This window comes from Brassica napus, chromosome A1, assembly GCF_020379485.1.
Source record: "Brassica napus cultivar Da-Ae chromosome A1, Da-Ae, whole genome shotgun sequence".
NCBI lineage: Eukaryota > Viridiplantae > Streptophyta > Magnoliopsida > Brassicales > Brassicaceae > Brassica > Brassica napus.
This window is the reverse complement of record NC_063434.1, coordinates 20,322,788-20,339,351: the sequence shown is the minus strand read 5'-3', so window position 1 is coordinate 20,339,351 and position 16,564 is coordinate 20,322,788. Positions and strand designations below refer to the sequence as shown.

Sequence of the window (16,564 nt, the reverse complement as noted above, 5' to 3'; positions counted from 1 at the left end):
TTACTGAATTTCTGTGCAGCAGTAACGAGTAGCAGGCTGCGTTGATCCTTTCCTCTCCGACCTTTTTGCACATATCTGCACATATGACACTGAAAAACAAATGCATGAAGGTGGAATAAAGGCTAAGGTGCAGGGTGGGAACTAGCTAAAGATGAGCTAGCCACTCAGGATCAGCAAGATGGATAAAAAGGATAAGAAGTCCTGAGTGTGTTCTCGTTTCCCTGATCTAATGCCCATAACAAGAAGAATTTCAGTAAGATTAGGTTCAAGTAAGGTGGAGTTAAGTCTACCCAGTGTAACCTGATCGGCTGAGAACTTCTGGAGAATCAAGTGAGATATGTCAGGGTGTTCCAGGTCCACATGTGTGTCTTTCGCCACTGCTAAGGTCACTGAATAAGATAACTAAAGCACGAGGTGGTCAGTGATCAACACAGAATAAGGTCCTAATTCCCACAAAATTTTGACTGACTCAATAAAAACTGACTCAAATTGACCCAAAAGAAAAACAAAAGAAAGAAACGAGTTAGTAAACGACGAAAACCCTCCCCCAGACTTACTTCACAACGTCCCTGGTGTGAAAATAAATCAGAGAGAAGGTGAAATCAAGAATAAACATTTTTTTTGTTCGAGATACTTACCTGGCGCGGAGCAGCCTGACAGAGCAAGACGCGGTTGCTCCGGTAAAGGATGCTCTGGAATGAGAGCAGCCAGCTGCTTGCTCCAGTCAAGGGTCTCGGATTTTCTGATTTGTGACCTGAGACTCAACAAACTAAAAACAAAAATAAGTAAAAAGAAATCCTAATGTTAATGACACTTACCAGTGGGTTGCCTCCCACCAAGCGCTTGGTTTAAGTCTCTAGCTTGACTTGGTGACTGGGATCAGTCGGGTTGAGCAGGAGGGCTTGTTCCAAAACAAGCTCCACAATCAGACATGTTCAGCTTCAGAACTCTACTCAGCAACCCTTTCACAGCAGCTTCTCCTTTCTCTTTCAACTCATGTGTGAGCATTACTCTGACTTTAGAGAAAGGTTTAGAGGTACCCTTGCACTTTACCTCATACTCAATGGAGTTCTCATCACACTTGAGAGGTATCAAAGTCATTGTAGGATCTCCCTTGATCCTTTTCTTCTGGACTTTCTGTTTCACCCTTGAATTCCCTCTGAATTTAGTAGGATCAGTGCTAGGATCTTCATCAGAGAACAGCCTGCTCTCACCCTTATCACCATGCTCCTTCTCTGGAACAACCTTCAGCTTTTCTACATCAAACACTGAGATGCGAGAGGCGTGTGATGAGGAAGATCTGGTGGGTACAGCCTTGTAGAAAACTTTCTTGTTGATGTTGGAGAAGCAGACTCTCTTGTTGGGCATATCGATGGTTGCTCCAACAGTAGCCATGAATGTCCTTCCAAATATTAAAGGCATCTCATGATCCTTGTTCATCTCAACAACTTGAAACTCAGCAGGAACAATGCATTCCCCTACTTGAACATGAAGGCTGCGGATGGTTCCATATGGGACTGCTCTGGAAGAGTTTGCAAAGGTCAGGGTCAGCTGAGAACGCTCAACATCAGCAATACCCAAATCGTCTACAATAGCCTTTGAGACGAGATTCACACAAGAACCAGAGTCACACAGAGCATCCTTGAAGGTTGTTCCTGCGATGGAGCATGGGAAAACAAACTTTCCAGGATCATCAACCTTAGGCAATACCTTCAATGCTGGTGTAGACAGTGCTTTGATATAGAGGACCTTGATCTCCTCTTGAGTCTCTCTACAGTGTTTAAAGAACTGGAGCAATGGACGAATCTGCAGAGCATCTTCGAATGCAAGTTCTTTAGGAAGCCTTCTCACCATCTTGTTAAAACCTATCAGCTGCTCTTCACTAATGGGATCCATCAGATGTCTAGGTGGAATTGGATAGGGAACCTTGGGAACATAGACTCGAGATGGTGGAGTCTCAGCAGGTTCGCTAGGAGCAGTCACTCCAGAGCTAGCAGACTGCTCTGCTCTCTCTTCTGCGCCTGGAGCAGTCTCAGCAAACGGCTGCTCTATTGCATTACAGTGCTCAGTCCTAGGATTTTTATCAGTTCTTCCAGGAAGCGTCTCTTGTTGCCTCTTGACACTCTCAGCTGTTTGAGCAAGCTGAACATCGATCTTTCTTATGTGGATCGCAAGATTGTCATACTTGTTATTCAGCTCAGTGAACATGTTGCCCATCCTGGTGTCCATTTCTGTGGTTACCTGATTCAACGCCTTGGCCTGAACCTGCTGACCCTGCAACAATTGTTGCATCATCATACCCAGACCCTTCAGCTCATCTGGTTGACTGTTCCCGTTAGCTGGAACAGCTTGCTGATTGCTCTGCGGTTGTCGCTTGTTCTGGTTCTGAATATGCCCAGCCGTAGCTTGCTCCATGCTGAAGACGTGCCCTTGGTTGTTTTTCAGTAGCTGATCAACCTTGGCAGTCAGCTCATCTATTTTCTGGGCGTCAGAACTGTTCCCTTTGGAGCAATCACTCTCCTCTTTCTTATTAGCTGAGCTAGCAGCCATGTTCTCAATCAGCTTAAACGCTCCAGCAGTGGTTTGAGTCATGAAATCTCCATTGCTCGCAGAGTTTAGAGCACCTTGGTATTTCCAGTCCACTCCATCATAGAAAATGTCCAGGAGATAATCATCATCAAATCCATGGTGAGGACATTCTCTGCGATAGTCATTGAAGCGCTCCCATGTGTCGCAGAAAGGCTCATCAGTGAGCTGTCTGAAGGAGGTGATCTTGTTCCTCAATGCAGCTGTTCTCGCCTTAGAGTAGAAATGGCTGAGGAACGCTGATCGGACCTGTTCCCATGAAGTGAGAGAGCCGGTAGGGAGAGAGTTCAACCACCGTGCAGCTTTTCCATCAAGAGAGAATGGAAATAACATGCACGTGATGTAGTCTGGTGGAACACCATTCACGCGAGTGAAACTGCAGACTTTTTCGAAGCTCTCAATATGCTCCATTGGAATTTCTGTAGAGAGACCAGAGAACACCTTTCTCTGTACTAGACCAATCAAAGCAGGCTTGATCTCGAAGTCCTGCCTGGTGCAGAGTGGAGGAACAATGGCAGAGCGCGTAGTAGGGATGTTACGCGGAAGGTTTCTCTGCCCGATTGGAACAGTCTGCGCCTGTTGTTCCTGCTGCGCGAGAGCAGCCTGTTCAGCAGCATCCTGCTGAGCTTGGATGGTCTGCTGCATTTGTTGCATCTGCTGCTGCATGAGTGCCATAGCCGCAGCGAGATCATCCTGATTGGCGTGATCACCCATAGTGGTGTCAGTTTGCCTTGGCTGTTGACGATTTGTTCTTTCTAACCTTGCTAGCTCCTGGTTGGTAAATGTAACTAACTCTCCTTGTGCGTTTCTCCGAGTATGTCTACTGGTCATGCACCTGGAACATTAGCTGCAACAAAAAGGATAAGGCAAGTTAGAGGTCTTAGACTAAATAAATAACCGAAAAATAAAGGTAAAAAGATGGTCCCCGGCAACGGCGCCAATTTGATATTACGTGTATACGCACACCAAATAACCTAATGTGCACACTACCACAATCGAATGGTATGTCGATGTAGCACTTTAGGATCGAATCCACAGAGACCAACTATTACACTTTATCTTTATGGGATCAATATCAAGCTAAAACAATATGGGGGTTTTAAAGTTGAGGAATCGTAACAAGCAAGTAATAGATTGGATTAAATTTTTCAGATGATTAAAAATGCTAGCCTAGGGTGGTTTGATCGGGTGTTAAACAAGTGTGAGCCAAACAATTATTCAAGTTTAATTAAGAGCAAGTCTAGAACTCGGATCACTCAAGTAGAACAGCCCACTGTCGTGGTACTGCTCCCTATGCTGATCGATCTTGATACCTAAACTCTCGTTTGGATCAAGATGCGACAGCAAGCAATAGAGGTCAAGTCCGATATGTTCACAAAACACCCTAACATCTACTTTCGCTGGTTAGGGATGCAATGCTCATTCAAGTTATGTCTAGCAACCTATAACACTTTTGATGAATAGATTAAACCTAGAATCAAGCACTAAGTGGTTAACTTGATGCAAGCCTTAAGAACAACAATGAATGAAGACAATCGATTTATAACTTATTTATGTCAAGCTCACGGATCTAACACCCTAACACCCTAGACTAAGCAAGCTGACTACTCAGCCATGGAGCAAGAAAACACAGAGACAGAGATATAAAGCAACATGAAATATGACTGAAATAAAGTAATAGGGTTCAGGGGGTTCTTCTCTAAATCGAGAGAGATGGCCTTCTCCCTTTACAAAGTAGCAGAATCTCAAGTCTCCAACTCTAAGGTCTGGTTCCTTGTCTCCAAAACAGCGTAGTATGTAAAAAGAAAGAGAAAAATATGATATATCAAAGCCACAGGCGGCTGGGAGAAAAAGATGGGATAATTAGGGCAAATCCCGTAATGACTTGTAGTTTCCTTAAAAATCTCTGCCGCTGGAACACTCACTCGGAACAGTCACTCGGGTTGCTCCGCTATCCGGAACAGTCATCAAGACTGTTCTGCGTGAAAACCACAAAATTGCATTGTTTTCTGCCTCTTTTGTTCCAGCTGGTCCATCTCCCATCCAATGCAACTCCAGACCTGTAATGACTCCAAAAGGACTAGGAAGACTCGATAAAGACTTGAAAACCAATTTAAAAGCATATATACAAGATGTATAAAACACCATATATCAATTCCCCCAGACTTAGATCCTTGTTTGTCCTCAAACAATGTCAAGTATCAAGAACAGGGAGAAAGGTTTGAAAGTGTGGGAACTCTCCTATTCTCAGCAACCATACTTTAACCACGAATCTCTGAACCATACAAGCAGTAAAACTAGGACAACACACCCTTACCAGAACCCCACTGACTGCTGTTCAAAAATCGGCTCCATACTCTTCATCTCAAACCTGAAAAAGCAACACTATCGAGACAGAACTCCCTACATTCATTTAAGAGTAGCGTGAGCTTCTCATCACAGGCATCATTCAGGGTAGACGGTCTAAGTGTGGAACAGGCTATTTAATGGTGGAGTTAAGAGTGTTTAGGGGCTACCATTTCATTGAAGAGGATGCAGGATATCACACAAAATGGCAAGAGAGGATAGATCCATTGATGTCCACAGCCTCTACTCGTTTTTGCTCTATCTGGTGCGACTGTTCTGATGACGGAACAGGCAACTGATTGTTCTGCTTTCCACTTTCCTCTACACACTCTTCAATACTTGGTACCAACTTCTTGCTCGACCTTTCCAGTGGCTCCATGTTTCTTTTCTTTCTTCCCCTTCTCCATCACATTAATCTCGTTTTTTTTTTTTTTTTTTAAGACTGATATGGTGATGTGACGAAGAAGGAGGTAATACATGATCGTTCTGAGTGCCACTGGTGGTTCTGATTTCGCGACCATTCTGGTTCTCCACCCCTGCTCTTGCGCAGTTCATTGGTTATAGAGCGGTTGCTCCCTTAATCTGCTTGTTCTCCTTTCTTACTGAATTTCTGTAGCAGTAACGAGTAGCAGACTGCGTTGATCCTTTCCTCTCCGACCTTTTTGCACATATCTGCACATATGACACTGAAAAACAAATGCATGAAGGTGGAATAAAGGCTAAAGTGCAGGGTGGGAACTAGCTAAAGATGAGCTAGCCACTCAGGATCAGCAAGATGGATAAAAAGGATAAGAAGTCCTGAGTGTGTTCTCGTTTCCCTGATCTAATGCCCATAACAAGAAGAATTTCAGTTAAGATTAGGTTCAAGTAAGGTGGAGTTAAGTCTACCCAGTGTAACCTGATCGGCTGAGAACTTCTGGAGAATCAAGTGAGATATATCAGGGTGTTCCAGATCCACATGTGTGTCTTTCGCCACTGCTAAGGTCACTGAATAAGATAACTAAAGCACGAGGTGGTCAGTGATCAACACAGAATAAGGTCCTAATTCCCACAAAATTTTGACTGACTCAATAAAAACTGACTCAAATTGACCCAAAAGAAAAACAAAAGAAAGAAACGAATAGTTATTTACACAAAAAATTTATCAGTATCAAAAGACAAAAAAAAACTCTATCAATGTCCAATATGAGCACCAAACCACCTTTGAAGAAGACCTGATATCTTGAGTTTCTCATAATACCGAGTAGACAGAATCCTAATTAAGATTTATTGTTTTCATAATCAACTTCGCTAGTTAGCCCACTGGCCTGCTTCTCTGTGAATGTATCCTTTTGTTTCTTTCCCGCCAAATGTAATAAATGGCTACATGTAAAGCTAGCCTCAATAGAATAGAGGTTTTCCTATCATGGGAACTTCCAAGAATCTGAGCCAGAATCTCATTCCAATCGGGGGTGGAGGCTGGTTGAAGCAATGAGCCAATGACCTGCAACCAAAGTCCGTATGTGTAGGGGCATGCAAAGAATAAATGCTCTCTTGTTTCCTCCGGTTCACCACAAAATGGACAGCCTTGTACTCTCCCCCAGGCTCGCATTCTAACCCATGTCGAGAGCATGTCCTTTATGACTAACCATGTTATGAATGCATACCTAGGCACACCTTGTGCAAACCAAACGAGTTGAGATCAAGAAACTGTGGCGCGTCGATGCCTAATCATATCCCAAGTTGCGCGAACAGGTATTTACCTTTGTGTATAAACTTTATAATATATATATATATCTTCCCATCCTTCACTTTCATCAATCTGGTTTAATAAGAAAGATAATTGAAATATATTTCTTGTGTCAAAATGTAAGATTCATCCAGTTATAGGAAGTCATCCGTCTGTTTCTAAACCTCTGACGCATATGTACTAGGTTCTTCAACTTCTTTTTTTCATCAAATTTGATCTAAACCTAAAATAAACGCAAAATAACACCAAAACACTCCAACAAACTCTAAAACATTATTTTACTAGATGCAATACTCAAAACAATGTTTGACTCTAGTAAAAAATACCGATATATCACCCCACAAAGAATGTTTTTCCACCGAAAAGACCATGCTATCAAAAAGTGTTCTTGTTATTGTTATTGTTATTGTCTAACACATATGTGGAAGAAGAATGTGCACGTGATTTTGAGAGCAATCCATCCCTGAGATCCTGTCTTGCTAATACTCTCTCCATTGTTGGTCTCTTTTAACTGTTCTTTTATAGATCCAGGGCACCGAGTATGGGGAGCGGTCAGTGCGACTGGCCCGCGGCCCATATCAAATTTTTTTTTTTAAAATTATGTTTAAATTACATATATAATATTACATTCAGATTAATATAGTGTGTAATAAAATATAATTATGTAAAATAATTTAAATTCTAACAAAGTTCAACAAAAAAATAAATGTAAATTTTTATTTTTTTTAATATTTAATAGTTAAAGGGTTCAAAAATTTTTTTGTTCTAAAACTTTTTGTGGCCCTGTATAATCCTACATAGAATCCAATCATCTAGCTGCAATATTTTGGTGAGTTGTACATTAACCAGTACACCAATTATATACATATACTGTATATATGATGATACAATGTGTAGCCTAACAACATTTAATAATAATAATAGCAAGTCAAATCCAGTTGTTTGATCGAGAATAATAGATTTAATGAACTCATGTTTGAATGCCAGTCAATTCTTGATACTGCTCCAATAGATGAGGACATCATGATGATATTGTCCACACTTTATATGAGGTTTGGAGAAATAAAAAAGCTCAAGGCCAGCTTATGTCCATAGCAGATCAAGCACCTGAATAACTAGCATTTCTCCTCAGTCCTGACTTAAAGGCTAGACTTGGTCTATGAACACATGGAGAATGAGGAGTAATAAACAAAACTATTCAAATTGACTAACCATCATTTGTGTTCATAGACCAAGTCTAGCCTTTAAGTCAGGACTGAGGAGTAATAAACAAAACTATTCAAATTGACTAACCATCATATGTGAACAATGAGTGTGTTTCTTTCGAAAAATAGTGAGTTTTGTTTGGGTCTCTCTGGAAGTAGACATCAAAGAAATTGCACCTCCAATACAGATCATGCAACTGTATAAAAACTGGAAAAGATTGTAGCACCTCGTGAGAGTGTAAGCATCAGCTGGTAATATATATGCACGTTATCAAATATATAAATTACTATTATTGATTAATTAATTTATATTAAAACTTATTTAGTTGATATATATCCTATTTAAAATAGAGCACACATGGGAATTAACCTTTATTTTATGTATGATTTACACAAATTATCATTGAGATTAAGATTTTCACTAATGGAGTTTTAGTCATTTTACTACCCTTAATTAACAATTAAATTCTGCTGAATAACTAATTGCATAAATTTAATTTAATTGCATATACACTATAACGGAAGAGTCACTAAATGGACTTTTTATCATGTTGACTCTCTTTCTGGACTTCGTACGTCGCCAAACTGAGCCTGCCTAATCCGAGGATGACTCCTCCCGTTCCCCCCCACCCAACGTCTTGTTTAATTATGTACAATTTTTTGTGTTTTTTCTTCATACCCATAGTAAATCGCAATGGAAACGATGTATGTTGTCAATCTTATTTGTACATATGTCACAACTATATTTAATTCAACAAAAAATGATAACATGTCTTATAAAAATAATGGACACATGTACAATTTTTCTTAAAATTCTTTTTTGCAAGTTTTCTTTTAAGTTCAAAAAAAAAAAGTTTTCTTTTAATATGATAATAACTATTAACTCATATATTACCATTAATATAATTTTATTATATAAATATTTATTTTGAGAAAACTGTATAAATAAATTAATAATTAATCTCATATATCACTATTAAGTTAATATAAATATATATCACATAATAAAAAATAAACTAAATATAATTTCAAATATATTTTACAGATAATATATGATCTAAAGTTTCAGATCCTTTATCCCGCATCCTTAGATTCATTTAGTTGTCATTGAACCGTTTTTTTCGAGGAGTTGATTCTTCTCTTGTTTTTGCTTGAATATCTTCCACATCTTTTTAATCTTTGATTCTGCTTTTATTTAACAACCAAATCATTGAGAAGTTTATTAATGGTTTCTTAACATTCACTTCTGCAATCTTTTTGTTTGGTTTTACCTCTTGCGCAACATGGTCTAATTTAGGCATGGGCGTTCGGTGGTCCGTTCGGTTTTGGTCCGGGTGATTCGGATTTTCGGATTTTCGGATTTTCGGATTTTCGGTGTTATGCTCATAAGTACCATTCAGTTTTTACTAATTATCGGATCGGGTTCGGTTCGGTTCCTTCTAGGTTTGGTTCGGTTCCTTCCGGATTCGGTTCGGATCGGATTTAACCAATGTTTAAAATCGTACAAAAATATATTTTAAAAACCTCGAAAATCAACAAAAATAAATTCAAAATATATAAATTTTTACAAATCTAATTAAAAATTATTTAAACTATCTAAATTAACTAAAAAGTATTCAAAATAACAAATAAAACAAACTACTTAAATATTTTGAATAATCTAAAATATCTAAATCACCTTAATATATATAAAAATATTAACATATTTAACTAATTTCAGATATCTTCGGATCCTAATTCGGATTTCGGTTCGGTTCGGGTTATAACAAAAGTTCAAAGTAGTAAGATCATAAGTCTCATTCAGATATTTTTGTAAAACAGTTCGGATTCGGTTTTTCCGGTTCGGGTTAAAGTCGGTACTTCGGGTTGAGTTAAAAACGGCCAGGCCTAGTCTATTTCAAATATGTTTACTTGGGCCTTCAACATCGCATGGCACTTTGTCTGTTTGGGTAGGCAATTGTTATTTGCATAGCTTCCAGCGCCACCGAAAGATCCTCATCGTGATAGGAGTTGTTGAACTTGTGCCAACAACGTAAAGAAGTATGACCAAACCTTCCACATATTTGACAAGATGGTCTGTCTCCAGATGACACAAATGAAGCGGATGATCCAGAGGATGATAGTTGTTGATGGAACCCGTGGCGTCTTGTGGAGAAGGAACAACAGCCATAGCTTCTACCAAACCTTTGATTAGACTGTTCCCTTTCACCAGTGTTCTAGTTGGCCTGATTGATACTTTTTTGTTCCACATTAAATTCAAGATGTGGAGTGACATTACTCGAGAAGTTGTACCTTTGAATCTGAGCATTGTGGCCGTGAAGACGAGGGATGAGATCTTCAAGAGTTGGGTTCATCAAGGGTTGGGTAACTCTAGGCTTGGTAAGAGATCTACAGCACTTTCAATACTGGTCAGACTTGTAGTCTTTTCTCAAACCTTGCAGAACTACCAATAGAGGTTAACTGGTTACAGATGAGCTTGTCTTAGACTTCTCTTGTTTGGTGATGGTTTGGAGATTACGTTGACGCTCAAACAGCCTGGAAGACGTAGGAAGGTTGTAGTATCTTGTGAGTGTAAGCCAGGTCTCAGGAGATGTTGTGCAGGAAACAACAAGACTTTGAATATCTTCGAAACATGACCCCATCAGCCATGGTTTGATGATTTGATCAGTCTGAAACAAGGTCTGGTGGTCTGGGTTCGTCACTGTGGTTCTTGGAACGTTGATGGGTGCAGCTGGTCGAGGTGTAGATTCATTGACGAATTCATGTAACTTCTGCCTGTTGAGAAACGCTTCAAACAGATTCTTTCAAAGAAAAGAAAGTAGTTTATTTTGGTGAGTTTTACTGTAACTGAGTTCACTATACTGAGCAAAGGAGGTGAATAGAGTTCCACAACATCAGTGGCTCTGATACTATGAAAGTTGGAGATTGAAGATGATGAAAAAGCAATTTTTTTTTCACTCTTGAGGTTTAACATAAAACGATTATAAAAAAGATTAAACCCCTAGTTACATCTCCACATAGCATCATCCTGTAGTCAGTAATGAATCAAGGGCTAAGAAGGAGTTGTACAGTTTGAGATCATTGTCCTCTACCATACCGCAAGCGACCACACTCTTTCCTTTGTTCTTATCTTCACTTCCTCTGCATTTGTCTTGACATGAGAAAACCGATGAAGGTAGTTAAATTGATTTGAGCTCAGCTGGACTGGACTTGTCGTTTTGGCCAACTTTGATCATTTGTGAACCTGAGATTGTGTTGTTTTGTACCTCAGTCTTTAAAGCTGAGTTTGAACTAACGTAAAAAATCTATAAATTAATAACGTTGGAACTATAATATTTAATTAATTCATGAAGCTATTAATTTTAAAAAAATAATCTTTTAAATTTGTTTCTTCTATTTTAATATTTTATTGATAAAATAAAAAATATATTTGATATTACGATATATACATTAACTAAATTTAAAAAAATGACTTTCATATTGTTTTTTATATTATTTTCTGTATACTATTATGTTTCATATAATCTAAATGAAAAAAAAAAATTAACTAAATATTATCAAAATAAAGATAATTTCACTGTGAATATAAAATCATTAATATATTATTTAGTTTGTACTTATATAAAATGTATATATAGATAGATTATTTAATTTATAATTTTAGTGGGACAATATATTTATATAGGATATTATAAAAAATAATTATCTTATTATTTTATCAATTTGTATCATATTTTAAACCGGTCGAATTTTGGGATCGAGAAAGTTTATTAATTTTTAGTATTCATTAATTTATCGAATGTGAATTTATAGAATTTCTAATATAAAACTTGTATCTGCGACTTATTTTCAGTTTAGCTTAGTTATGATTGTGTTTTACACATGCTATCAGCTTTAAAAAAAAAAATTGTGCCTTACGTAGCATTCAGGGGCAACTGCTTAAAGATTTTGCTTTTAGAGTGGTGACCGTTTCAAAGGACGTTTTAGCTCTCCCTTTCTCTGATGGTTTAAAACAAAAGAAAATTAATTAGAATAAGTATATACGTCTTTGAAGGTTTTTTCGTCAAACTATATGAGAGAAGACAAAAGAATACTTGCAAGTCAAAGAGAAAAATTGTTTCAAAGATATACGATTACCAATTCTTTTCTCGAAGTGCAAATGTAAGGAAATGAACGTTGAATTATTCCTTGAATACCAGCGTGAGAAGAACAAATATTCTGCAATATATATTAACAAACCATAGCGAAAACCATTATAAATAAAGACACCCACATGTATCTATTTCTTGCTCTTTTTGCGATCTAGTACTATTTTTCAAAGGAACTAAAAGAGAACAAATTCTTCATCTCTAAATCAGTCTTTCCATTGATCCAATTAATTTTGTTTGTTTCTCGTCGGTTCAAAATTGCTAGATGCAACGTTTGGTAGCATCTTGTTCAAAACTCGCAAACACAAGATACGTAAGAAACCCATCCCTACCTAACCCAAACCTGTGTGATGTTTTCATCAGTCATCGCAAGATCGACACCAAGAAGACAATTTCAGGTCTATTACATGATCATTTCACTAGACTACATTTAAATTCTTTTCTGGATAGCAAGAGTTTAAAGCCTGGGGATAGACTTCTCTTTGAGGTCAATGCAGCGATAAGAGAATGCAGTGTTGGTATCGCGGTTTTCTCTCCTCGTTACTGCGACTCTTACTTCTGTCTCCATGAACTCATGAGGCTCATGGAGAACAAGAAGAGAATCATCCCAATCTTTTGCAATGTCAAGCCATCGGAACTCTGCGTTAAGGATGACCGCACACGTCCGGCTGCCGAGATCCGGAGGCTTCAATTGGCTCTCGAGGAAGCAAAATACACCGTAGGACTCACGTTTGACACATCTAATGGGTATGTTCTTGGGTTCCCCCAGTCAAACATATTCATTTATGATTTATTATCAAATATATGCAATGCGTACTTTCATTGTTTTCTAACGAATCTTAAAATACTATTTGATAACCTTGAAAGATTAAACATAAAACATTAAATTCCTTTATAAGACAACTTATTTTTTCATATATATAAACTCAAGACATATATTGAGCCTAGGCTATCATGACATAACAACAATATTAATACAACCCAATTAGACTACATGTTTATTACTATACCATTAATGTTTTAAACCTGATTTAAAAATTAGCTTATTTAAACGTCTAATACTGTTGTGCAGAGACTGGTCAGAGTTCTTGACTATGGCATCGGATGCAGTCATCGATAATTTGTTAGATGTTGAACAGGGGAGACTAAGGAGCATCAACCCCCACGTACAAGAACATATCTGCGTAGGTCAATCAATACAACAATCAATAATAAAGCGTGTCTTATCTTCCTTTTATTAATTTAATGTAATTTAATTTAATTTAATTTGATAATTAGTTAGTTTTTTTATGGATTTTTCTAAGAATGTAAATATCATGCAAAATGAAAATGTTCAGATATATAAGTTATCTGGAAAGGTATCAACATGGCGAAAAAGGTTTTAAAAAAACGAGGAGAAACAATTAAGATTTGCAGTTTTTTTTTGTAAAAATGTTAAGTATTATCACCAGATTTCAGTTTGAGACATGGATTACAAAGTTCACATGTAGCAGAATAACAGAAATAAAACTAAACAAAAGAACCTAATAACGATTATAGAACAAACGAAAAAACTAGAGAAAGGGATTAGAACCAGACAGCACCAAAGCGATGATGGACCAGAAGAGAAGGCATGAACGGAGTGAGCTAACAGTTGCCATGAGCTACCGGAAGGAAATGCGCCCTCAAACCTTGAAACACACCGTTCCTACAACTTCTGATTCACCCACAACCCACCACCTTCACAAAGAATCACATCTCGAACCTGCTTGTACACCCAAGAGGAACCACACCAGCAGCATGATAAAGGGGTATTTCCATGGGTTTGCCTTGGTATCGTGTTCATACTGTTGTATTGAATGATCCCGGTCGTTGAGGAGAGAGCTACAACCGACGATGCCCTCGCCCTCGTTCGGAGAGAGAAGACTGAAGATTGCTGCCTCCAACCTTCCTACCCGGGACCATTACATCCATTTAACCGAGTGCTCATATAGAACAGCCAGATAGGAAGAGCGCACCCCCTCCGGAGAAGCGCCTTCGAGTAGACAAGAAAGTCGAGAGCACCAGTGAAGCTTATCCTTCACCACAAAACCAGAGCACTTCCAGCTTAGACCAGACCGCACTAAGGTTCACAGGAGAAAGAGACAGCGATACGGAGAGCCACACCGCCGAGCACACACAAAACTTTGAGCAGCAGCCAACACCGAACACGCCAAGACGCACCTGCAGTTGACTAACCTAGACGCGCTGCCACCGAAGACCGAAGAGAGAGAGAGAGAAATCCACTCACCGACACACTTCACGCGCCACCACCAGAGATCATCGGAAGAACACAAATATGGATGAGAGACCTTAGATCCACGGACCCAGACCCCTAAACTGCTGAGAAATCCGACTCCAGCCACACCGAGAGGATGACGAAACCGAAACAGGTTACTCGGATCCTCATGCGCCAATCAATTGTTTTTCTTCTCCATTCTTTTCATGTCTTATGATCTTATCTGTTATCCTCTCGTATTCTTTATCTGCGTTTTGTGGTCGTGGTGATCTATTTTGGTCATTCTTGGGTCAGATCTTGTAGCTGACAAGCATATCCGATGATTTTCGATGAGTACTACGTCGGTGTGGCACTTTGTGTTTGTCTACTTGGGTTTTCTATATGGATTTTGACCAGAGTTTTTAAGAGTTTCTGGTGGACTGATGGTATTCTCGTTAAGTTCCGGATCCTTGTGGAGTGACGGTTTTGGTGTTTTGTTGGTTTGATTAACCTCCTCGACGTTTCGGTAGCATGTTGTTTTCTCTTTTTGTTAATAAGTTATTGGCCACTGTTAGGGTATAATAGGTCAGAATTGGTGGGAATTATCTTATAGAAACAGATTCCTAAAATTTTAACCTTCTCAAGCCGCTATTGTGGATTAAAAAAAAAGAGCTAGTTTCAAGGATCTGAACTTATGTTTTTACAATTTGGCCTCTAGTGTAAACTACCTAGTTATTGTAGTTGATCACCGAACTATTCGACGGAAAGAACGAGTCAACAAAGAGGATGATGTGGGCTGATAAATAGAGGATGAAGAGAATTCGACTTGAGACTAATCGTATTTGTAAAATAATAATTGAAAAACTGCATTCTGTAAACCCTAATTACATATTGTTCAAACTTAATTTAGATTTTTTGAAAAATTTACTTTAAAATTAAATATGTGGATGGGACCAGATGTTGTTCTAACTATAAGTTTAGGGGGGGGGGGGGGGGGGGGGGTGGGGGGGGGGGGGGGGGGGGGGGGGGGGTGGTGGAGTCAAATTTCTAACTATGAGTTTAAACAAGTTTTTTAGAAACAATGTTTTAGCAACATGTTTGTTTTATGACTTTGGTAAAGTAGAATTTGGTTTAGTAAAATCTTTTTATGGATTAAGTAATGGTAGTTGGTAACAAAAAGATTTATTATCATCACTCATATATTTTACTTCATATAGATAAATGCTAGAGGTTATTCTTCATAAAGAAGATGGATTAGACAAAGCATGTACTTTCTTTGGTTTAAAGTGAAATCAGAAACCAAGACATGATGATATATGATCTTATTTTTTTTTAAAGACTATTCTATGATTTGGGTAATTAACCAAACCAGAACAGAACAAACAAAATACATAAAACCTTATAAAAATATATAGCAGCTTTAGCTAAAGAATCTGCCGTCAAATTATCAGCTCGAGTCCAATTGTGGCGTTCTGGAATTCAGTGATGCTATCTCCTTATGTTATGTCAATAAATTGTGTCATGGTCTTGGATTCTCAATCATCCTTATGAAAATCTTGATAATTTGTTTCAAAGTGTTTTTTTTTGAACTTTAATTGTTTCTTTATTGTTTCAAAGTGTTGGCATGTTGATTAATGGAGCATACATTTTACTGCCAATTTTAGAGCTTCACGTTCTGCGTGTAGTGGAGACATTCTTTTCCTTTGGATTATGGTTTCCATAAGCTGCATTTTCCCCAATTCGTCTCACCAAACCCAAACCACAACCATTAAAATGAGAATTATGACGCTAAGAGCCATCAATCATACGCATATACTTTGAAAGCATACTGCTTTTATTGGTCGAGGATCTTGTTGAATGTCAGATCTATCTTCCTCAGTATTTGCCTCATGCCAGACTCTACATTCTCCCTCAGCATGTCTAACAGTCTCCAATAGAGTTCTGTTAATCCTTCTAAATTGATTTTCATTTCGAGCTTTCCAAATGAACCAAATCCATGGGTATGGATAAATGTCTTGTTCTATGTCTTCATTGTCTCTTTTCTTTCCAAAAAATAATAATCTATATTAATGTAAACATGTGACTCAGGAAAAACCCTCTAAGCGAAGAAGATGTAGACGATAATGCCAAATTTGAAAAACTGGAGGCATTCGAATATCGTATGCGTATGGTTTATATATTCTGTAGCTCCACATGTAGGACAGATCACATGGCTATGATCTTTAATATATCTTAAAGTAATAGTAAACCATGAATTATTTCTTATATAATTAAGCGTTAAAAAGAAAATTATGAGGTGTTTTTGCTACATAAC

The 16,564-nt window shown here is 38.1% G+C and overlaps 1 protein-coding gene and 1 non-coding gene across 2 annotated transcripts; both read left to right on the top strand.

Annotated features, from left to right (window-relative positions):
* The first annotated feature begins 2,680 nt into the window (after positions 1–2,680).
* LOC125579309 lies at positions 2,681–2,787 on the top strand. The gene has a single exon (XR_007317295.1). It is a non-coding gene; the product is annotated as a small nucleolar RNA R71 (small nucleolar RNA).
* A 9,356-nt stretch (positions 2,788–12,143) lies between these two features.
* LOC106422445 (TIR-only protein) lies at positions 12,144–14,818 on the top strand. Its single transcript, XM_022691630.2, has 2 exons — positions 12,144–12,761; positions 13,087–14,818. Exons 1-2 carry the CDS (start codon positions 12,280–12,282, stop codon positions 13,253–13,255), a joined length of 651 nt encoding a protein of 216 aa, XP_022547351.2. The 5' UTR covers positions 12,144–12,279; the 3' UTR covers positions 13,256–14,818.
* The last annotated feature ends 1,746 nt before the right edge of the window (positions 14,819–16,564 follow it).

What these genes read in the sequence shown, in the direction of transcription:
- LOC106422445 (XM_022691630.2), top strand. Translation starts at nt 12,280, where the DNA reads ATGCAACGTTTGGTAGCATCTTGTTCAAAACTCGCAAACACAAGATAC. An exon ending in ACGTTTGACACATCTAATGG is followed by an intron (nt 12,762 to 13,086) that starts GTATGTTCTTGG and finishes ACTGTTGTGCAG; the next exon opens with AGACTGGTCAGAGTTCTTGA.